General features: G+C 49.1%; 1 protein-coding gene across 1 annotated transcript in view; it reads right to left on the reverse strand.

The window, feature by feature from the left end:
• Positions 1-3,368: 3,368 nt before the first annotated feature.
• Positions 3,369-23,762, reverse strand: part of Fam63b (family with sequence similarity 63, member B) — a gene marked incomplete at its 5' end in the record, with an annotated part of 54,314 nt that continues 33,920 nt past the window's right edge. The window contains 4 exon segments of the mRNA XM_005393899.2: positions 3,369-5,790; positions 6,723-6,911; positions 13,574-13,747; positions 20,053-20,195. Coding sequence (XP_005393956.2) covers positions 5,662-5,790; positions 6,723-6,911; positions 13,574-13,747; positions 20,053-20,195 — 635 coding nt within the window.

Genomic DNA, 23,762 nt, shown 5'->3' on the forward strand with positions numbered 1-23,762 from the left:
CCCCCACTCAACTGCGAAGTACCAGGGTCCGCGCCCGAGTTTGCGCAGTGTCCCTGCGTCTCCCAGCAACGCACCTCAGTGCGGATGGGGAGCATACTTCAAGGTACTCCACTGGCGAACTGCGAAGTGACTTCTTAAAGAAACCCTTAGAGGGTATCCGATGAGACGGACTTACTGTAGAATAACGGTGCGTCTTTCGCCTTTCGAGCTACCGTGGCCCCGAGCTCTGAGCCTGCGTTTCCGCCACGGTGTTTCACGGCCTCCCCTTCCGCAGGACACCGGGCGCAGGGTGAGCTTTCACCCTGTTTTCTGAGTTTAATTTTCTTTCTTGCTTGCTTTTTTTTTTCCCCTCCGGTACCGGGAATCAAACTCACGACCTTGCGCTTGCCAGGCAGGCGCTGTGCCGCTGAGCTAAATCCCCAGCCTTTGAGTTTAATTTTCTTGAGATCACAATAGAGAAATTAGAAACTAGAATCCTTTGTGTGAAAATACATGTGTATGTAAGTTGGTACACTTTTTCTTGTTCTTTTTGAGATGCAGTCTCGCTGTGTAGCCCAGGCTGACCTTGAACTCTCAGTGACCTGCTGCCTCAGCCCGAGTGCTGGGATTACAGGCTGCGCCACCACGCCCGGCTAAAATTTGTCTATAGATTCTTTTTTTAAGACAGACCTTATTTTACAGTTCAGGCTGGTCTTTGCAGTCACCATGTAGCCACATTGGCCTCAAACTCATGGCGATCCTCCTGTCCCAGCCTCCCAAGTGCTGGGATTACAGCTGTGCACCATCATGCCTGGATATGAAACTATTTTCTAACATCAGAAACATCAGGATTAAGAAATGCCCATGCATGAATTAAATTTTAGACAGGTCTTCAAAATAAGCTTACCAGAGTCCCACAACTGCCCTCACAATCTTTTTCTTTTTTTGAGGCAGGGTCTCGCTGTGTAGTCCAGGCTGACCTCACACTCAGAGAAATCCTCCTGCCTCAGCCTCCTGAGTGCTGGGATTACAATCATGTGCCACTATGCCTGGCTTGCCCTCACATTGTCTTTTTTAATTTGCATTTTATTTTGCCTAGGAAATCTTTAAAGTGGTATCTAAGAAAAGTAACCTAAAAGACAAGTTACCAGAGAACCTAAGAACTCAGATTCCAATGAGTTCCTTTGCCACTTTAGGTTACTTTCTTACTGGTTTTTTCTCTCTTACTGGTTCTTAACCCACCATTATCATTTGAAATTCAAGCTGTGATTTTTTTTTTTTTTTTTTGGTCATTTTGAGACAAGGTCTCGCTATGCAGTTCAGGCTGGCCTTGAACTCACTTTGTAGCCCAGGCTGGTCTCAAACTTGCAGTGATCCTCCTGCCTCAGCCTCCCAAGTGCTGGGATTACAGGCATGCGCCAACATGCTTGGCACTTTCTAAACAACTTAATTGCACGGTATACATTTTACACTAAAGTACAAATTGCCTAAAATGCTGGTATTTGAGAGATCTAAATCAATATCATCTATGCAAACAAATTTTTGTATGCATTAGTAACTGCATAGCAATATATTCCATGGAGGAAAAGACAATGAAAATCTAAATATTTAGATCCCATGAAAGATATTTGAAAAACAAATTTTACAATGCTTTTTTATGCTCCTTAAATACTCTTGATTTTGATGCTATAATTTACTGAATCCAAGCCGGGTGTGGTGGCTGGCGCCTCTTAATCCTAGCTACTTGGGAGGCAGAGGCAGGAGGATCATGAGTTGGGATGAGGGTACAGCTCAAGTCAGAAGCCCTGGGTTTAATCCCCAGTGCTGTGAGAACAAACAAACAAAAAACCAGCAAACATAAAAGCAACTGTGAAATGCATTTTGGGAAGACAGGATGCCACACTCAAATCTACAGATTTTGAAAGCATTAAAAAAAGTAAAGTTATTGGGGAAAACTGCACATTCCAGATTAAATGGTGTGTAATATTTGTGGTAATTTAAGCACTCCTTTGTGCTTATTTTATGCCCTCTGTCCAGAAGTGCAAAGTGATACCTAAGGCCTCCTTCACATATCTGGGGAGTATACAGAGGAACAGAACTTTGCCCAAAGAAAGTCAGGTTTTTCAACCCAAAATGACCCGGTTTCCCACATGTCCAGTTCTGTAAAATTCAAATTACAGACTATCTTGAACGCTTCCCTGTTATTTTGCCAGTGTCAGTAAGTTTGCAGTTACATTTTCAATTGTGTGCTTCAAGCTATGCTAGGTAAAGCCTGGAAGCTTGCCGTGTAGCTAGCAGAAGGAATGACAAAGTTAAGCAAATGTAATCAAATGCTTCCACAAATGCTTCCGTGAGACTGAGGACAGGCCTGGAAATTTTTTACCTCATGTTTCTCCCCCGGGATTTCACAAGGCAGCTGCTCCCACCCGCATCACCATGGGGACCACGCGTGAGCGCTCAGGAAGTTAACTCCAGTCCTCCTTCACCCAGGACCTCCTGTCTCTCAGCGCAACGAGCTTTAGGGTCACTGCAAACAAACCGCTAAGGTCTCATGTACGTGCAAATGGTTCATGTCGGGCTCAGTCAGCTAATCTCTTGCTTTAACTGGCTTGGGACTAAGGAGCATGAGGAGGAATTCAGAAACACCCTACGGGCCAGGCATGGTGGCAGACGCCCGGAGTCCCAGCGCTCGGCAGGCTGAGGCAGGAGGATTGAGAGTTCAAGGCCAGTGCCAGTACATGGCAAGACCCTGTCTCAAGAAGCTCAAACAGGCACACAGAAAACCACCAGAAATCCACAGTGTAAGTAGTCACATGCAAGGACTGAGACAAAAGCAGGTCACACTGCACGGCAGTCTGAACTGGAGCTGTCCAAGCACTGGAGGCGCGCTGCGCCGCGCTGCTGTCAGGGCCCTGGGGCCCCACCCGGGCCGCCCATGCCTCACGCACCTTGCAGCCCAGACGGCGTGGCGCTTCTCTGGACCTGCAGGGCCCCTCTGGGGCCTTGCTGCGGCAGACGTGGGGCTGTGCTGGGCACAGAGGGGCCGCTGCGCGAGGTCACTGCGAAGCTGCCTCCGGTCAGCAGCCCGTGGGTCAGCAGGACGGAGGCGAGCGAGAGACCGAGCCGCGCCCGCTGCCCACCGCAGTCTACAGATCTTAGCATCGGCAGTGTCTCCACTCTAACTCGTGCCAGCAGTGTGCATGCCACAGTTTCAAGCGTTAGAAAATGTGGAAGAGGACTTTCCAAATAGTCCCTGCCCAACCGGTGTACCCAGAACAGCGACAGAGCGCCTGCAGATACCCTTGGGGGCCTCAGACAAAAGCCTGAGAAAGTAAAGACACAGCAGCTCTAAATTCTCTATAATCTTCACAGACAAGGAAAAGAGTACCTCGGAGAAGCAAGTTTTAATAGAATTGGGTGTTTAATTTCCCCCACAGTAAGCAAAGCGAACATCTCAGCGTTATGACCCTGGCGTACCAAACTGAGCGTTAGGAATGTGGCGAAGTCCGCCGTGGAAGTGTCACAGAGGAGGACGGCAGTAGCAAACACAACGCATGTTCAGTTTCTGCTCCTCACTGTACACTGACTGCTTATCTGACAGCAGCTCTGCTGGTTGGAGTATTTTTGATTTTGTTTTTCCTTCTTTTTCTACAGGGAATGCAGAATGGCAGTATTCTCTTTGGAACAAAGAAGACAGGAAATAACAAAAGACTGACTTCACACATATTCTCAAAGAGCAGAACAGCTAAGGAGATTCCTCAGCACACTGCCAGCACGGAGCGGTGGCGCAGTGTCGCACTGCTTGCTGCGGGGAGAACCAAGCTCCAGGCTGAGTTTTCCGCCACAGCGGACCGGACGGGCGGGGCGGGGCGGGGCGGGGCCCGGGGGAGGGCGCCTCCTGGGCCCGCCTTACCTAGCACGTCTGGTTATTTCACCCACACAGACGCTGCGTCATCCTAAGAGACTCACCAATGATTCTGTGTCCAACTTTTATACCCCAAACAGGTTCTCTGATGATTTATCATGCTAGCATAGGAAATACGAAGAAATAACAAATCAGATAACATAAACAGACATGCAGTATAGAAGGGTATAAAAGGTACAGCTTGGCCCTAGATTTTTTTCCTTAGAGTAACCCCTTCTATAAATAAAACCTTACTTTTCACATAGAGACTCACAACTGGGCTCAGGTCACAGACAGTCACCAACACAGCTTACAGAAAGTGAGAGCATGTTGCTCAGGCTTTCTGTCACCCAGACCACAAGAAGGGTGCTCAGGTCAGGTTATGCTGTTCTTAAACACATTTTCGGAGGCTTAGAATGTAAAGCACACAGTAATTAGAGCAGCAAGAGTCTTTTTAAAATGACTAAAACAAATTTTAAATATAAAGTATATAAAAAGGATTATTAAGGACTTTTCAAAACTATATTTAGAAATACAGGAAAATATGTTGCCTCATAATAAAGTTAAATAAATATTCTTTCTGAATCCTATAAACACTATAAGATGTTTTAGATTTGGTTCTCATAAGTTAAAAAATCTGATTGCTTTTACATAAATTCTTCCAAACGCATCTATGCTCAGATTTTTATTGTCTTTCACTGCACTGAGATTATTTCTAACCTTCTTTCAGAAATGTGCTTCTTCGTTGGCTTTAGTAAGTGTACTTAATCTTCTAGCAAGAAACATGATTTAGAATGTAAGGTTCCGCAGGTAATTCCAGACAAAGGCAGACGCTCGACCCTCTGCTCCGCGCTCTCCATGCCCCTGCAGGCCTCACGCTTCCCCACCTCGCTCACCGCGGCAGAGCCCCTGCAGCCAGCTCACCTCTTGCAAGATTTCAGAACTCCTCAAAACTTCGCAACACCACAACGGCATTAAGACCGCATGTGGACAGGTTAGAAGTATTAGTGTTAAGTCAGTTTTTGCTATTGGAAAGAAAATGCAAATCTTTACTTTTTCTAAATGAAATCGGAGCTCCAGCCTCAGTTCTCAAGGTCATGTCTAAAATGTACATTACTAAAGAAAGGTAAAGCTGTTCAAGGGCTGGACAATGTACCAATGTACAATTGAGGATTTTTTTTTTTGGTACCGGGAATTGAACTCAGGGCCTCACGCTTGCCAGGCAGGCGCTGTGCCGCTGTGCTATATCCCTGGCCCCAATTAAGGATTACTTATTCCTGCTATTTCTTGTCTTTTTTGTTTTTAATCCCTACATTATATTAAACCCCTGGCTTCTCGTGGATTAGATCATAATTTAACATTATAAAAATTTCAGAAACTATTGTGCTAATATTCAAATTTCAGGATGGAATCTGACTAAATTAACTACCTCCATTTATTGTTAGAACAGAAGATAAAATAGCTTACTAACTGATATGAGTTATGAATGTCACTGTGACACAAAATTTGCTGTGATTTTCTTATCTGGCTACAAGTGCAGTATTTTTCATGAATGACAACACACAGCATTTCGGACTTGTAACACGAAACTCCAGCTCATAAAGTGTTGTGTGACTTAAAAGGTCTGAGTGTAACAAAGTAACACCCTTCCCCTGGAGACAGGGCCAAGACCCGCTGGGAAATCAGGCACAGGCGGTGTGTGTCGGGTTCTCCCTTCCCTCTGTGGTCTTCTTTCCAAGACATTTGCTGCGCACGGTCCCGTCAGAATCCAGCGCTTGTTACAAGATGACACAGCTGGGTTTCTCCTTTTCCTTTTCTTTGTCTTTCTCTCGAGGCTCCTTCCGCTTGCGGTCACTAATCGCAGGCTGTCTTCCACTGGATGGAGAGGCTTCAGCCGGCTGGCCCTGCTTGAGGAAACACACAAGAAGAAATCACACCACCCAGTCCAAGGGGCTTAACCGCACACCACGCATGAAAGCCACAGCGGTGAGACACAGCACTAAGGGACAGAAAAGCCAATAACAAAAAGGTCCTGGGGAGGGAGGCAGGGAGGGCCTCACTCTATAGTTCAGGCTGGACTTGAACTCACTATGTAGCCCAGGCTGGCCTCAAACGCACAGCAGTCCTCCTGCCTCAGCCTCCTGAGTGCTGGGATTACAGGAGTGCGCCACCACACCTGGTCCTAGGTTTATTATATTAATGGGTATTTGCATAATTACCGCTACTGGACAGATGCTAACTAATTAACGCATTTATTACAATAAAGGGAATGTCTAAAAATAAACCACACATAAGCCCCTAGCTGAAGAACCAGTGCATGAAACATGAACCGAGGGGAGGTGAAGGTGGAGCGGTGCTAACCTGCGCTGCACACGTGGTCCGTGTCAGCACTGGGCTAAGTGCTAACATTTGTCTTCTCCAGAAACCCGAGTTACGTATTCTCTTCTGTTTTACACATACAAAAGACGAGGCTACAGGAGGGGAGGGCTTTGTCCAAAGTACTGCAATGAGGAGACACAGAAGCAGGAAATGCAAACCTACATCTGGTCCAAAATCTGCATTCTCTCCAGTTGTATCTCAGACTGCCTTAGCACGCGGTTCAAATTAATTTATTTTCTTTGCAGATATACGTAACTTAAAAAGTTAATACCTAATTTAAATTTTCTTTAACCCTAAGCAGAAATCTCTTTACTGTTAAAGCAACCACCATATTTAAGAATCACAACACGAGGGTGGGGATATCGCTCAGCAACACAAGTGCCTGCCTGGCAAGCGCAAGGTCCTGAGTTCGACCACCAGTACCAGAAAGAGAAAGAAGACTCACAACACTAACTTTTACCTGGGGCTGTGCAGACGCGGCAGCCGCTGCTGCTGCATGCTCCTGCTCCTGGTAGAACTGAGAAGCTCGTCTGTCTTCTTCCTCCTGCAGCTTCTTTGCTAGCTCTAAGTCACTGATCCCTTCTGGGATCTGCTCCCAGTTGACCTCTTGATTCTGCTGTTCTTGTAGAGATAATGCCATCAGATAGTCCTAAGGAGTTAAATTATCACCGTATTTAGCCTGGAGATTTTATCCAAAAATCAGTAATCTATGAAGCTTTGAGAATATCTCTGAAAAATTATATCTGAGTTTAAATATTAATATGAAAGTTGTATTTCTCAGTATTTCATTTGGGGAGCTATGAATTTATTTCAGTGATGTTGTTATTTCTAAATATTTGTGGCATTCATTTGAAATTCTAGAAAATTAAATGACATCTTCACACTGCTTCTAGGCCCCAAAGTTCTGGTTGGTGGAAGGGATGAACCGAACTCTAAAGACAATACTGACTAAATATTACCAGGACACTCAGGCACTGTGGACAGCTTTACTACCTATAGCCCTCTTAAAGGTCAGGACATCACCTGGGCCCACTGGATACACCCCTTTTCAAGGGCTATTTGGGAAGCCCCACCTCTAATAAAGGGTCTTGAAGGAGTCTGTCAACTGGGAAATGATATCTTGCAAGAAGAGCTTATTCAACTAGAAAAAACTTTCTCCTTGATACATACAAATATAGCAGAAAGGGCAGCTCTTCCCGCTGACACCCTGCTTGTACCCGTAACCTGGGTGACATGCTCTGGGTTACAGACTGGAAAAAGGACCCATCATCTCCTGGGTGGAGGGGCCCCTACGCAGTAATTTTGACCACTCCCACTGCAGTGCAGGTAGCAGAGATCCGTCCCTGGACTCATCACTCCAGGATCAAGAGGGCCCATCCTGATGACTGCAGGAAGGCCTACCCCGACGTTGGCGCCCCCGAAAACCACCCTGAGGAGACAACGCACCCAAAGCCCTGCTCCTGTCACCCCGGAAGCTGACAAGTCATGCATGGCTGAAGATCGAAAGGCCGCCATACACTGGGACATCTGTGGCCTCAGACGGTTGTTCTGCTGAATTCTTTTTCCTCCCGTTAGCCTTGACATTTGCTGCTGTACTTTACACTGTGTCCCCAGAGGACCGGCGAGTTGTAGAAAAGGCTGCTTTGTTCTTTTCTGTCTTACTGTAGTTACTGGACTGCGGACCCTTGACTGTTTAAAATGGTTTTCCTATAGGTAACACACCTGAACATCCTGGGAGTGTATGGTAATTCTGGGCCCTGGGCAGTCCAAATTCAGATTTAGGGTTTGAGTCTTGTCAAAACTCCTACTAATCGGACCAGAAGGGAACACGCTCACCCTAAAGCGTGCCTTTGTTGTGATGCATGCTGAGTCCAGGCTGAGCCCCCAAACTGGGAAGACTTTGCTGCTCCTCGGGACGTGGAGGATGAAGTTGGGAAGGGTAATATCGCTCTAATCATAAGCATCTATCCAGAATGGCGACAAACCAGGAAGGACGGTAAGCCCCCTTTATCGTCCACATTCTGTCCACGACGGGACTGTGCCACGGACTGGGGGAGAGCTAGAAACAGCCTTCCTCAGCTCCCCTTGGGTCTGACCCGCCTGCGGGGAGCTTGTGGCCCCTCACAGGGCACGATTCCAGACCCTCCCCGTCAAGGCTGGTCATCAGGTCGCCAGAGTCCAGGCGGGTGGCGGGGACAAATCTCATGCCTTGTTTTAAAAAGCATGAAGATCTAGGTACCCCCACCCCCATCCCACAGTAAAATTCCTTCACAGAACCACTGCTGTCCCCATTGGCCGCGCACCCGTTACAAACCACACAGGGCCTCCGGCCCCGACCTCCTGCGCCTGCTCAGCGGCACCCGCCCGGCCCTCCACGCTGGGAGCCCAGCGCTGGGCAATGACGGCTGGCTCTCGCCGAGCCCGGGGCCGAACCCAGAATGGTTCTGAACTCAAGTCCACCAGCGCCCCCCACTTCCTCCAGCCTCCCCCCGACGCTGGGGAAACACCTCTTGCTTCCTGGGTTCCTCCGAGAGCCAGGAAGAATCTGCTGACTGTGCAGATGTCCCACGGCTCCTCAGGGCCCCTCGAGGCTCCCACGGGGTCTCTGCTGTGATGGGGCTCACCACGCGTTTAACAGCGCCAGTCAGTCTCTGTGCCCCTGCTTTCCTGGTACCTGGCCTGTCTGCTAACTCAGCTCAGGAGGCCCCGCACACACCCAGTCACGTCGAAAGTGTGACCCATGACACTGCCCGCGCCAGCTGGGGCAGCAGTAACCGGAAGCCCAACCCTTACTTAGTAGCACAGCCGTGGGGAAGGCCACAGTGACACTCACAATTCAGTGCTCAGATAGTGGGAGGTTCTGCCAACATACAACTCGCAGACACGACAAGGCCAAAAGATTCTTTGGCCGCAGTCACCCTCCAAACAGGAGGGCTTTGGATCTCCTGGCAGCACCGAGACCCCTGTCTTTCCTGGGAAAAGGTGCTCTTACTATGCCAGCACGTCAGGGATAGTAAGAAAGAAGATGCTCTGTACGCATCCCGAGCAGAAAGCTACAAATGCGATAGGAGCTTTTTCTGGTGGGCACCCCTGGATTTCCCCTTGTTTGGGCCCACAGGGGCCCTCCAGTCAGTTCTCCTCCTGGGCCTATATGCGATTCAATTTCTTTTGTTTCTTTTTTTTTTTTGGTCTTTTTTGAGACAGGCTGGCCTGAGCTCACTTGGTAGCCCAGGCTGGTCTCGAACTTGTAACAATTCTCCTGGCTCAGCCTCCCGAGTACTGGGATTGCAGGCGTGCGCCACCACGCGCAGAGTGATTCAATTTCTGACTTGCTTTTTGTCTAGACGGTTTGCGGCCGTACACCAGCAACTTCTTATAAAGGCCACCTCCTCCTCTCAGCTTCTTAAAACTGAGGAAGACGACTGTTCCTTATAATAAAACAAGGGAGGGTAAATGTAGAGGCGATTTTAAATGTGAAGGAAGTCTTAAAACGTATATTCTAACCCTATACACGGATGGAACTGGGGAGCGCAGCCTGTTGCTACAGTTAGAAAATTAAAAAACTTAAGGAGCCTTAGCGCTGCACTGCCAGCTGCAAGGCAGTGGCCCAGCCTGGGGTGCAGCCTGTTACATTCTGCTTGCTTCCCAGTTTTCCAGACCTGCCACCTCAAGGGCGGCTCGGCTCAGTCTCAGACAATGACTTGTTCTTGCTCACCACAGCCTGGACGTCCTTGTCCCCTTCCCTAGCAACGTACGACAAGCGCGTGACCCACCGCAGAACGCCCTGTATCTGCCTTTTGCACTTCCTCCTACAAACCTATACAAGGACTGCTCTACCCCAAGACAGGGCTGGCGATCGGACCTCAGGGTCCCCAGCCCGCTAGCGTAATAAAGGTCGGTGCCACGTCATCCCTCTGGTCTGACCCGAGTTCCGCAGTAAGAAAAATGAGAAAACTGTAAGTAAGGAAATTTAAACCGCCATAATATTATCACACAGACAACTGCTGTTAACTGTGTAGCCAAGATTTTTGTACATTCTTACACAAACTCAAAAACCCACTATGAAACTACTATAGCCTTCCTTTCAATGTCTTAAAACCCCGTTGTATTTTTAAAGTCGTGATTTATCAAGATCATTTCCTCCATCCACACTTTTCCAAAGGTGACCCCAAAGCCAGCACAGCCGGCGTGAGGTACACTCATCACCGAGCCGCCTTCCCCTTCACTCACACAGACCCAGACATCTCCTATGAGGAAAAATGGTGCGTTTTGGTTTCAAGTTCTATTACTAAGGTTGTTGCCACTTTTTTTTTTTTTGGACACAGGGTCTTGCTATGTAGTCCAGGCTGGCTTTGAACTCACTTATATAGCCCAGGCTGGTCTCAGACTCATGGGGATCCGACTGCCTCAGCCTCCCAAGTGCTGAGATTACAGGCGTGCGCTAAGCCTGGCTTAGCTGCCACTTTTCAAGAGTTAGTGTCGAATGAAATTTGACTGCTCCGCGCACACCCTCGCTCCCCTCTGCCCGCGCTGTCTGTCAACGTGACTGGATGGCCAAGCTCCTGACGAGACGGTGAGGTGTGCGGAAAGGCCCGTCTGGAGTGGAGCCCAGCTGGAGAGAGCGGGTCTAGAGCTGTGGCCCTGGGGACTGTTATTCCTGGCCCCTGGCCTATCTGCTTCCCAGCAGCCTGAGTCGGGCAGCTTTGCTCCACTGCCCCTTCGCCACGATGTCTCTGCCTTGGAGTTGGCCAGCCTTAGACGGCAACCTCTGAACCAGGCCCAAACCCCGGTCCTCCTGTCAGTTGTGCATGCCAGGCGTTTTGTCCCAGTGGTGAAAAGCTAATGCAGAAAACTGGAGCCAGAAATTGTCACTGTGGACTATGTACCCGACCACGTGCTTCAGCAGCCTTTGGAAAGTTTTTAGGCCGAGTCTGGAAGTGTCTGAAACAGCAGGCTAGAGGAAGCTTGGATGTTGAAATCTGAACTCGATGCGTAATTCTGGTGCAAGCTCAGCACCAGAATGCCAGCCGGCGGGAACGCAGACGGCGAAGGCCAGCTGGGGAGTGCTCCGGGGAGGCTGCTGCGAAGTGGGCTGGAGCCTGTCTTGCGTTACATTTTGGTGAAGAACTTGTCAACATTTTGCCTGTGCCTGAGGCTCTCCTGGAGTCTGAGTCTAAACGTGGTCAGCAATGAACCTAGAGGAGGAATTTCCAAAGAAGCCTTGCTCCCAGGTGCTTTTAGTCTTATGTATTTATAGTGAGAGTCAGAAACAAAAAGCAGCGCAGAAAGATCTGAAAAAGGTTTAGTTTGGCCAGAAATGACAGCAGCGGTAACACTGCGGCCAAAGAAGGTGTGGCTGCTCAAGAGAATCGCATCATTAAAAAATAAGTGCTTGGGGATGTAGCTCAGCGGCACAAGCACCTGCCTGGCAAGTGCAAGGTTCTGAGTTCGATGATCCCTAGTACCAAAAAAAAAAAAAAACAGTACTCGGAGGCAGGCACGGGGGCACGCGCCTGTCGCCCCAGACCCCCGCTCTCAGGGAGGCTGGGGCAGGACTGCTGTGAGTTGAGGCCAACCATACAAAGATAGGACCCTGTTTCAAAAAACAAAGACAAACGCAAAGGAAGTGCTTCGCATCAGGACGAGAAGGAAGACGCCTTGAGGGCACTCGGGTCAGCAAGGCACAGGCTCCAGGGCCCTCTGAGAGGCTGCTCAGAGAAAGAGCCCGGGGGCTCTGCCGACGCCGAGTCTCTGGGCACGCAGAGGCGGCTGCGCCCCCAGGGGCCCAGAGTGCCGCGGGCACTGGCAGCAGGCCTTGGCGCTGTCCACGTGGTGCTGGCTTTGACGAGTGCAGAATGCCAAGCGTCACGAGGTCACAAGACGCTTCTGCCCAGGTCTCCAAGATAGGCCCGGGAGGCCACGCCATGTGCCACAGGGCTACGGTCCCTTCCAGGACCCCCTGAGAGGGAGAAGCACGAACCTGAAGGGCAGAGCCGAAGCTGCAGTGGAGACCCCGGGAAGCTGGCGATGCCGGGAACGTGCAGTGTCCACTGAGGACAGCTGTAGGCGGCAAGTGGAACTGGCCCAAGAGCGAGGCCACACGGCTGCTACCAGTAAGGCCACAGGGACGGAGCCGCAGCAGCTCTGTGAGCTCACACGGTGCCACCACGTGCCCTGAGTGCGGGACACGGAGCTCGAGGACTTCGCGTCTGCCCCGCGGGGTTTGGTTTCGCTTTGGCCAAATTCATCTCCCTCTTCCACCCTTGAGGAATGAGAATGTTCACCCTGTACCACTGTATCTTGGAAGGATGCAATCTGCGGTTTTGTTCCTACAGGGGTTCACAGCTAGGAGTTCGAGTTCGGCCTCAGAGGAGAGTTTTGAGCCACTCTTTGTAGCCCCAGCACCTTGTTATACAGACACAACTGCTCCACAGACGTTTGCATGCACTTTTGAATACACAAATTAAATTTTCTAGGGACCTCAAACATGTGTGGGGAGCAATGGAACTTAATAGGCCTTTTAGAATTTGAAATTTTAAAGGAAAATCTCTGAATAGAAGATACCGCGATTTAAAAAAAAGGCGAAACCAACAGTCTCGATGCAGCGCAACTGTGATTAGCAAAACGTGTGTCAGTGTGTGACATAACACAGCCTCCCTCACTCGGAGAGTTCATACCCGCGTCGCACGCCAAGTCACGAGCACACCGCAGCGCCAAGCCCATCTGCACAGAAGGCAAAACGCATCCGCCTCAGCTCGAAATGCAGGTTCTACCCCTAGTCAGCGCTGCGGTAAGAACCTGACCCTCCCTGCCTGGACGCTCATGTAAGAGGACACACGCGCTTTTACCCACCGCGATTATCTTCGGGACTCCCTTTTTCCTGCGTTTTCTCTGTTTTTTTTTCTGACTAGCCACATACATCTTGGGGGCTCATCTCCTCTCCACCAGCACAGCTAACTCCATCACCGCTCTGTCTGGACCCCTCGGACCTGTGTGTAGCCTCCCCACAGCAGCCTTCTGAAAAGGTAGCGCAGATCACCCCACCTCCTTATTTAAAACTTGGCACAGACTGTCTACTGCTGTGAGAGTACAATCTGAACTTCTTACCATGACCTCTCCAACCGAGCAGGACCGGCACAAGGCCTTCCCAGCCGAGCCACGGCACCCACCCACGGGGTGAGGACGACCGCTTACCTGTTCAGGGCGTGCCAGGGAAACCTCCCAAGTACACCCAGTAGCGACTCTTCGGTTCAAAGGCCTTGGACAAGCGGGGCTAGCGTTTGCAAGAATGCACACTTTGACCAAACGTACCTGATCTATCTGATCCTGCTGTCCTTTGTATACAGTGTCAGGGTCCGAAGGAGGCCTCAGATGGAAGTCTGAGTCACAGAAGTTTCCGTCACCGTCTACATTGTGCAGGCTCTCCCAAACAACCTTCTCTTCAGTCAGAAACCCCTGGTCTGTTACCAGCAAATACAGCTGACCCTTAAGGAGAAATAAGAAAGGAGTGTTACATTGTTCAAAAACTGTATTTATCCTAAACTCTAATCTGTGTTTAGAGAGTATGAATTATTCCTACCAGCCAGATCTGTACAGCGCAATGAACAGATCAAACACTACAGTGTTCTAGGGGCAGGCCACCCACTGACTGTACAGAGACGGAACCCGGGGAGCGCCGAGCTACATTTGCCGCCGTTTTTAATTTCTGCCGGAGTCTTACTCAGTCGCCTAGTCTGTCCTCGAACTTGTGACCCTTCTGCTTTACTCTCCCGAGTAGCCGGGACTCCACAGGAGTGCTGTTGTGCCCAGCTCAAGGAAGAGCTCTTGTCTGCTCAAATCCACCTGGCTTCGAATGCAGCTTATAATCCGCACACTACAGCGTAACAAGGAAGGAGACCTCTTGGCGTGCCAATTAATACTTGAGTGTAAGGCTAAGTAACCAGCAGAGTGTTTCTTACAGTTGCGTAAGTGGTGACACACAATTTTTGGGGGGTGGGGGTACCGGGAACAGAACTCAGGACCTTGCGCTTGCCAGGCAGGCACTGCGCCCCTGAGCCATCTCCCCAGCCCTGGCCGCGAACTCGCAGCAATCCTCCTCCTCCAAGTGCTGGGATCACAGGTGTACGCCACCACGCCTGGCTGCCTCCTTCTCTTAATGTTGAAAGAAAGTGAGTTTTTAATGTTTCAGTCACCTTTACAAAGAACTGAAGTTAATGGATTTTTATTTAAAGATAGCATTCCATGAAAAAAATTTCCCACTTTCCCCTTAGTCAAAGAGGTACTTGTTTTTATTTCAGCAGTGCAAGGATCAAGCCCCAGGGGGGCCTCACCTCACACAGCCAAGTGTCTGCCACTGAACTAAAACCTCAGCTCGCAAATGTACTGTATTCTCAAATGCCTGGCCTTGAGCTCACTTTGTAGCCCAGGCTGGCCTCGAACTCGCAGTGATCCTCCTGCCTCAGCCTCCCGAGTGCTGGGATGCCAGGTATGCGCTACCGTGCCTGGTCTCAAGTAGCTTTAGTATCCACGCTCAAGCACACCCCTTCTAAACCACTGCTCATTTCTCTCTCTCTCTCCTCCCCCTGTCCCTCCTCTTTTTTGGTACTGGGAATTGAACTCAGGACCTTGTGCTTGCCAGGCAGGTGCTTGTGCGGCTGAGCTGCATCCCTGGCCCTCTACTGCTCACTTCTAATCCCTAAATGTGAAGTAAAGAAGTAAACCAAACCAACCGCAAGACCTTAGGCGTGAGTCTACTCCAGAGAGGTGTAAGTCATGGCCCTGGACGGACACAAGGCTGAAACGGCCAGGACGACCCAGGGGGCATCACACAGGAGGGCGCGGCCCAGGTTACCACTGTGGGAGTGACGGGAAGCACACGACGTGTGCCGGCCTCCTGTCTAGACCCGCAGGCGTGGGTCTGAATGCCTCTGCTCTCTCAAGGATCCTCGTTCTACCTCTAGAGCCAGATCTAGTTATGCTGTTGGAAAGCACAGACCTGTGCAGACTCATGAAGTCAGCAAGGACCTAGCAAGACAACCGGCCCAGTTTAACCGAGTGCCGTACGGACAGGAACATGTAACAGAAATTGGGTGCATACATTGTTCTGCCAGTGGGCAGCCGAGGGATGCAAAGTTTAACAAGGAATGCATGGCGGTGCTCTTACAAGTAATAATGCACAGGCCTGGAGCGCACTGCTTTGCTAGGAAAGGAAGAGACAGAGGAGAAGAGGAGAAGTACAGTATTTACTCAGAGTTTAGGAAAGGTAAGCCACCAGGCTAGGGGTAGGAGGGCGAGCAAAAGGAAGTCAGCGTCTATTATCAGAGAAAATGTCCTATGTGATCAAAATCGCACTTCTTATTGTACTAGTCAGTAAGTTTGAGGTCGACTGGCAGTTACTATTCAGGAAAAAAGTCACTTTTATTATTGTGCCCACTGGGACTCTGACAGCAGAAGGCCTGATCCAAGTTCTATGTAGGTGGACTCATAATGAACAGAGTCCCCTGTTTAAACATGGCTTTTGGAAGTGTGTATACACTTTGAACGCTTTGGTATACAGGAGGTCACCAAAAAGTCTAACCTAACCTGCCTCGATCCAGCATCTACCAAGGGGTCGGAAGAGGCGCAGTACTGGAGAATGTCCGGTCAGCGAGGACCAAACACACCTCCCTCTGCTCCAACAGAAGCCCACAGCTCACACGGCTCTCACCTCCCGAAAGCCTTGCTTCTGTCCTGCCCTGGTGGACTTCTGCCTCGCTGGCCTAGGTCCTGAGGTGATAATGACATCTAAGTGATCGTGGGTGCAGAAAACATATAGATCCTTCGTGGAAATCATAATGAAATACCAGTTCCACTGACAAAAGTAACAGTTACAGAAATTTACGGCTGATTGCCACTTGAGAACAGACAGCTTGGCAATTTACCATCATCGCTGCTGTTATCCTTTTATAAGCCCGTAACTACAGACATCCTTTATCTCTACTAAAGCAGTCTATCCAGACATTAAATTTATTGTTGGCTGAAAGTATATCTTGAATTCTGTAAGATGAAATGTGTCTATACTACAGGTGCTCCAAAGAGTTCACAGGGACAGAAAGACAGGCACGAAAATGACCATCAAATACGAAATCCTAAAATTCCCCGAAAGACTCTGGGCTTTTGGAAAGTAAACATGGGAAGGCACCACGACGATGTACGGTAGCACTAAAGTAGTCTCATCTTGTTTGAAAAAGCAGCTTCCTATTTTTTCATTATTTATGTCATTTTTTTTCCCTCTTTTTCCTTTTTAATTTTTTGGTGGGGATTGAACTCAGTGCCTTTGCACTGAACTATATACCTGGCCCTTAAAAAAAAACTGTTTTTCATGTGACTCCTCTTTATTTATTTTTAAATTTTTTTTGGTCTTTTTGAAGCAGGGTCTCGCTATGCAGTTTAGGCTGGCCTGGAGCTCACTTTGTAGCTCAGGCTGGCCTCGAACTTGCAACAATCCTCCTGCCTCAGCCTCCCAAATGCTGGGATTATAAGCGTGCATCACCATGCCTGGCAAAAAATTTTTTTTTAAAGCCCAGCATGGTGGTATACTTGGGAGGCTGAGGCAGGAGGATCACTGAGTCTAAGGCCAGCCTGAAGTACATTGTCAATTCAAGGTCAGCCCAAACTACATAATGAGGACCTGTCTCAAAAAAACAAAAAATAGGTCCTCCCACCTCAGCCATCCAAAGTGCTGGGATTACAGGTATATGTCACTACACTAAACTGCTTATATCCTTGTTTGATCAGATTCCCTCAGGCTCAAGTTTATAAAGAATAGACTAAAAGCCTAGGAATTTATGGGAGAAAGTAATGCTAAACAAGTTTAAGAGAACAAAGGCATAATCTTCCATTCTGTCCAGTCATTTTAGTGCTTAGTTTGTCTATCAAGAAAAAATTCCTGAAAGGGGATTTTAATTTAATTTTTTTGATAAAGGGCCTTGAGTTATTCAAGCTGGCCTTGAACTCATTATGTAGCACAGGCTGTCCTTAACCTCTCGGCAATCCTCCTGCCTCAGCCTCTCAAGTGCAGGGATTACAGTGTGCATCCAGCTTTTTTCTTTTTCTGAGAAGCAGGGCCTTGCCTCACTGCTCAGGCTGGTCCCTAGCCCTTGGGCTAAAGTGACCCTCCCCCGTCAGTCACCTGAGGTGCAGTGGGGCAGTTACATCTGGCTCACATTAGTTTAGTCTTTTTTTGGAATGGACACTGAACCTAGCACCTCCCACATCCAAGGCAAGTGCTCTAGGGCTGAGCTACATCCCCAGTACCTGCTCTAGAGTATTTAAGGCATTCCTGGGGGGCTTCCAGTCCTACATCCAAAGCCAAAACCCCCAGTATAGATTCTGCTGTAAATCAGACCATCAGTCCCGGGTCGGTAAAGAGGAAGTGGACCTGCCGCTTGCCAGGGTGCACTGGACGGTACTCCACCCGCAGCAAGGCAGCGCACTGTCTGACACTCCAAGACTGGAAAGACAGCACAACGAAAATCAGGGGAAAGGGCGAAGAGGGTTACGGTAAGGCGTGAATGAACAGCCCGAAGGGCGGCAGGCTCCCTGGAAAACCCCACGTTAGGGTCACGTCAGCGTGGAGCTACTCTGCTGAGTGCAACGTGTGACCCTCGATTAGACCCTGGCTTCCAACCCGCTGTAACATGCTACGGGGGGCGTGACTACGGCCTGAGGATGAGACCACAGTGCCAGTTACGGCTGATTTTATTCAGTACGGAGTAATACTGCGATCTGAAAGGAACACGTTCTTGTTTAGTGAGGCACACAGAAGTGTACCAACAGAAGTGTAGACGTAAGTGAGAGGAGCCAAGTGTTACCGCTGTTCAGTGTCTCACTGCTGCTCCGTCGGGAGCACCTGCCTAGCATGCGTGGGACGACGCGTTCGAGCCCTAGCATGGCAAAGACACGCCACGCCACGCCCAGACCACCCAGAACAAGGGTCACTGTTTTGGTTTGTGGTCTCTATAACACACAGTGGCATTTCCCTAGTCACTGGCTGCTACGATATGGTTGCCATTATCCTGTCTAGAAGAACAGAGAAAAAGGTGCTTTGCATTTATTTCTGTAACTCTGGACAATACCATTGTCCTTAATGCCACCCTATGTCTGAACTCTTCGGTTCTTGTACTCTCTCTGTTGCACCCCGTTAATAAGCCCCGCACCCTGAATTACGAACTAGCTACCTTCTCCATGCCCAAGCGACACAGGAAAGCACACAGCGGGCACACCCCTCACGGTTACCGCCTCGGGCCGCCGTTCAGTAGCACAGAGCCTGTCCGGCACACGGCCGAGCTCAGTCTCCAGCACTGGAAAGGCAAATCTCCTGGCCAAAGCAAAACAAAACCCCAAACCAAAACCAAAGTGACCAACGCTCAGGTCCCTCCCGAGACTCAGAATTAGATAACTAGTGGTGTATTCTGGGGCTGGCAAGGTTTTAAAAGCTCCTAGGCAGTTCGGTACACACACTGAGCTGACAACAATTGTTTTAAGGGGGGAAGGGGTGGCTTCAGTGCCAGCCTCGCGTTGGAAGTGCTTCTTGCAAGGTAGGCATGGAGGCAGGCGGTGCTCTGACCCAGACCCTCACTGCCAGGACAAGCAGGAAGGAGCGAGAAGGCCTCTGCAAACAGGCACTAAGGGGCAGGAGCAGCAGCAGCGAGGGTGTGGACACGAGAGCGCACGGCACGCATGGGGCGGAGGGTTAGAGGGGAGGCAGACTTGGGCGGGGCAGCGCTGGCGCAGGCGAGCAGCAGAACACCTCCTGCCCTCCTCCCGCGGCCGCCGAGCGCCTGTGCTCTGTGAGCGCGTGGTCAGGCCACGGTCTGTCAGAGAAGTCCAGATGCAAGGTGGTAAACGCCTGAGCGAGGGCACACCCGCAAAGCAAAAGGGATGGACGCAAAAGGTAAAAAAAGGGTCAAGCAATTTTTATTTTTTGGCAGAGCCATGAATAGTACTATAGAAAGAATTTAAAGTGAAACTAATAACTTCAATAGTGGCAAACACTATTATAAAGGTAACCTTTTTTAATTTTAATTTTTAACATTTTTTTTTTGACACAGGGTCCCACTATGTAGTTCATACTGGCTTTGAGCTCTGGATCCTCCTGTTTCAGCATTCTTTTTGTCTTTGAGACAGAGTCTTGCTTTGTAGTGCACGCTTCAGGCTGGCCTCGAATTTGCAGCAAGCCGCCTGCCTCAGCCTCCCAAGTGCTGAGATTATAGGTGTATAACTACCACTCCAGCTGTCTCAGTCTTCTGAGTGCTGGGATTACAGGGATGCGGCACTACCACACTTGACTCTTTGTTTTGTTTTCTTTTTTGTTTTTAAATACTGAGCCTTGCTATGTTGTGCAGGCTGGCCTAAAATTCAATATCCCGCTTCACCCCCGAGTAGGGGACGGTGCGGCGCATACTACCGTGTTCAGTTTAACGCAAACCTTAATTCTTCTAACTTCTGTTAGCCATCATTGAAAGTCACCCTAGTTCTCTCTCCAGGCTCTTTTTTCTCTTAGAAGATAATACTTTTTAATGTAACAATCTGTGAAAAAGAAGTTGAGAATTTAAAAACAAAAACTGACCTGAGAGAACACTTTAACTGCTAACTCATTCCCTTCTAAAGAACTGCTTAATAATGACCATCACGCTTTGATAGTTAAGGAACACTATACCGAAACCTTTCATTTGAAGCGGATGAAGTACACCTCTACATGCAGTTCCGTCGATTCCGAATGACAGTTAACAGCGATCGCTTCCGCATACCTGGTGCTTGGTCATGGTGCTGAAGTGGTTATTCCGGAAGAACACGCAGAGCTCCCCTTCCTGCACGGCTGCGGTTAGCTCACACAGCCCATGGTACGTCAGCTGAGTGGCTGTACTGTTTAGAAACTGCTCAGCCGCAAAGCCTATGGGACCAATGCAGAATGTTAGACGGAAGAATATTTCAAAATTTAAAAATTATTCTTTTATTTACATTGTGTTCCACATGTGTAGGAAGGCCAATTAATAGAAGACCTTTCCTATTGTATGATGGCCTTAGACTGGAGATTCATCTTTCTAATCTGCTATGGAAATGGTATCTATAGTCATTCCCATCCTAAAATAAAAGCATGACATTGGCTTTATCAATATATATATTTACTTATACTTCATGTACAAGAAGGATTTCTCATAGCTTACAATATAAAACATAAGACACAACAACACTAAATCCATTAAGGCAAATAACAAGTTAGCAGTTAGAAATTTACAGATCTTAGATAATCACAGACTGCCCAATTCCTGCACGTAAGACTGGACAGAAACACTATTTTATCCTAATTCCACCAACATATGCCATATTCTGTAGACACAGTAAGTGCAGAAATTCTCTCGTCTTTCTGAAACGAATGAAACCACAAGTTATCTGAGGTTTACGTGAGAAGATACACACAGCTGACCCTCGTCATCCGCAAGCTCCTAGTGTGAGCCCAGGTACTGGCTACGGGTGACTCACACACACCGCAGTCCATACCTGCTCCACCTTCACTCACTCGTAGACATGTGCAGACAGCCCAGAAGCCTGAACTGCCCAGCGCACACACTCCCCACTGAGGTCACGCAAGGCGGAGCTCTGCCTTGCTCCAGCTCTCGCGCCACAAACAGCCGCCCTTTTCACGGTCCACTAAGCGCCACGCTGGTCGGTCTTGTGCTTTCTGTCTGAAATGCCCTAACCCGAGCCTAAGAGGGGAGTGCCCGTCAGTGCTCCTAACAGGGGTCCCGGGCCAACGAAGGCTGTGATGTGCCTTGTCAGAAAAACACGTGCTAACCAAGCTTTGCTCAGGAACGAGTTTAATGATAAAGGATCAGTAACATGCATCAGATAAGCTGCCCTGGAACAGAAACACGAGGTGGCTGCTCGGCTGAGAGACGTGCTGTGAGCCGTCTCAGAAGAAGCCTGTACCTCCCGGGAGCCCTCGTTCACCTCGGCCGTACACGCAGCACCTGTGCAAATAAGGAGAACCAACTGTACACGTATTTTTGAAATGTGTACTTCTTTCTCTCTCTTCTTTCTTTTTGTTTTCTTCCTTTAGTAAGGAAGAAATGTCTCAGGAAAAGTAGGCAGGGAATTTGCTCTAAAAAGTTTTATAATGGAGCTGAAGATACAGGAGTAAAGATGAATCTGTATTAAGAAACAACTCAGATGCTGGGTGTGGTGGTGCACACCTGTAATCCCAGTACTCGGGAGGCTGAGGCAGGAGGACTGTTGCAAGTTCAAGACCAGCCTGGGATACAAAATGAGCTCAAGGCCAGCCTGAACTGCATAGCCTGACCCTGTCTCAAAAAGACAAGCAAACAAAGAGAGAGAGAGAGAAACAAGTCAGGAGGAACTGGAAAGGAAGTGTAGCCGGCCTGAAGTGCTGTGCACGCTCCGCAGGGCCTCACGCGCCGCGGTGCTTCTAGCTGCACGGGGTGGAGGCGTGTGCCACTGCGGCACACTGTTCCAACGTCTTCTGAGGGCAAAAGAGCAAAACTTCCACGGCAGGCTACAGCCCAAGGGCAGGAGGCACGTCCTGGGCTGGTACATTCGCAGAGCGCGGTCCGCTCCCGCCAGCGTGACCGTGTAAGCAGGGAGTTACCACGGGAAGGGAGGGACGCTTTCACCCTGCAGCCTCCCACGGACACAGCACCCGCCCAGCCGCAACCTCCGCAACTGTCCCCTTCAGGAAGACGCTTCTAAACGCCCCCGCCACCCCTCACTAGCCGACAGCCTCTCTGCAAGTCCTTTTCAAAACTAAACAAAAACTCAGAGGAGGGACACCTTCAAGTTAGTGTGAAATTTAAAAATTTAACAGCAGAAAGGTATTTCACAGCTGCTACTTAGACGAGGAACCAGGCTCAGAGATCATATGCTGGGCGTGGTGGTGCACGCCTGCAATCCCAGTACCCGGGAGGCTGAGGCAGGAGGACCGTTGCTAGTTCGAGACCAGCCTGGGCTACAAAGTGAGCTCAAGGCCAGCCTGAACTGCATAGTGAGACCCTGTCTCAAAAAGACAAAAGACTGGAATCCAGAGAATTATTTTGGTATTAAAATGTTTTTTAAAAAAGTACAGATAACTATATATTCCAACTAAATTATGCATCTCCCCAAATAGTAAAACGCAGTCTGCTAAGAATTATAAAAAATAATCTTTTCTATAGTACTAGCACTTAGGAGGCTGAGGCAGGAGGACTGCTCTGGGTCTGAGGCCATTCTGGGCTACAGAAGCACGACGGCCCCAAGCGGCTCCACGAAGGTGCGGCTGGCCCCGTAACTGCCCACAGCCGCCGCCCTGCACGGCCTGGATGCAGCAGTGCTGCTCTCTGTGCTTCTCTCCTCGTCCCCGCTTTAATGGACACGCCTGCTCTGCGGGTCCGCTTCTCCCCACTCTTCACTTTCACTTCCTTGAATAACTTGGCACTGCTTCAAAAGGGGGGTGGTGAAGTTAGGGCTGGGGCGGCCCACGCCTGAGAGCCCAGTACTCAGGAGGGGCACTGCGTGTTCAAGGCCACCTGGGCTGCAACAGACAGCTGAGGGCCAGCCTGAACTACGTAGCGAAACCCTGTCTCAAAAACCAAAGCTAGGAGATGGGCTCTAAAATTAGGCAAAAAGGACCTGAGGGTATAGTTCAGTGGCACAGCACCTGCCTGGCAGGTGCAAGGCCCTGAATTTGATTTCCTGTATCAAATAAAGAAAGGAAATTAGGCAAAAAGGAATAGAATGTGGAAACAGGAGGAAAGAAACTTGATTTATTAAAAAATATTGCCTAAGCTGGGCATCATGGTATCTTATTGGGCACACACCCTAACTCCAGCACTTGGGAGGCTGAAGCAGGAGGATCGGCGTGAGTACACAGCGAGATCCTGTCTCAAAAACAAAACAAAACAAAACACAACCAGAACTTTTTCTCAACATGATGGACAAGACAATCTCCCTTCACAGGACAACTGCACAGGTTTTCTTTAAAAAGACAGAGACTTGCTTGCTTTGGGGAACAGCAGGGAGCGTAGGACATCTTATTGTGGCAAAAAGGAAGAAACGCTTAAGCAGTGAGAGAACACATCAGAAGAACACGGGACCCAGCACGAGGACACCCACTGGCCACATCTGAGACCGTCTTGGTATCAAGAGAGTAACGCAGCCGCCCCTTGTCTCAAAGAAAAAAAGAATAATGATGACAATGGATTATAACATCTTGGGTTTTTTGGGGGGGCTATTGGGGAGTCAAACTCAGGACCCTGCGCTTGCCAGGCAGGCGCTTATAACACCAAGTAAGAAAGAATCCATGTTTTATACTAATAGAACTTTTTTAATTGAGAAAGGGAGGAGAGAAGGAAAAAGCACTTTTGTTTTTTACAGAAAGGTATCAACTAATACATGCAGGAAAAATAATAAAAATATGGGGCTGGGCATGGTGGTGCACACCTGTAATCCCAGTACTCGGGAGGCTGAG

Source organism: Chinchilla lanigera, unplaced genomic scaffold (genome assembly GCF_000276665.1).
Source record: "Chinchilla lanigera isolate Chin_1 unplaced genomic scaffold, ChiLan1.0 scaffold00049, whole genome shotgun sequence".
Classification (NCBI taxonomy): domain Eukaryota; kingdom Metazoa; phylum Chordata; class Mammalia; order Rodentia; family Chinchillidae; genus Chinchilla; species Chinchilla lanigera.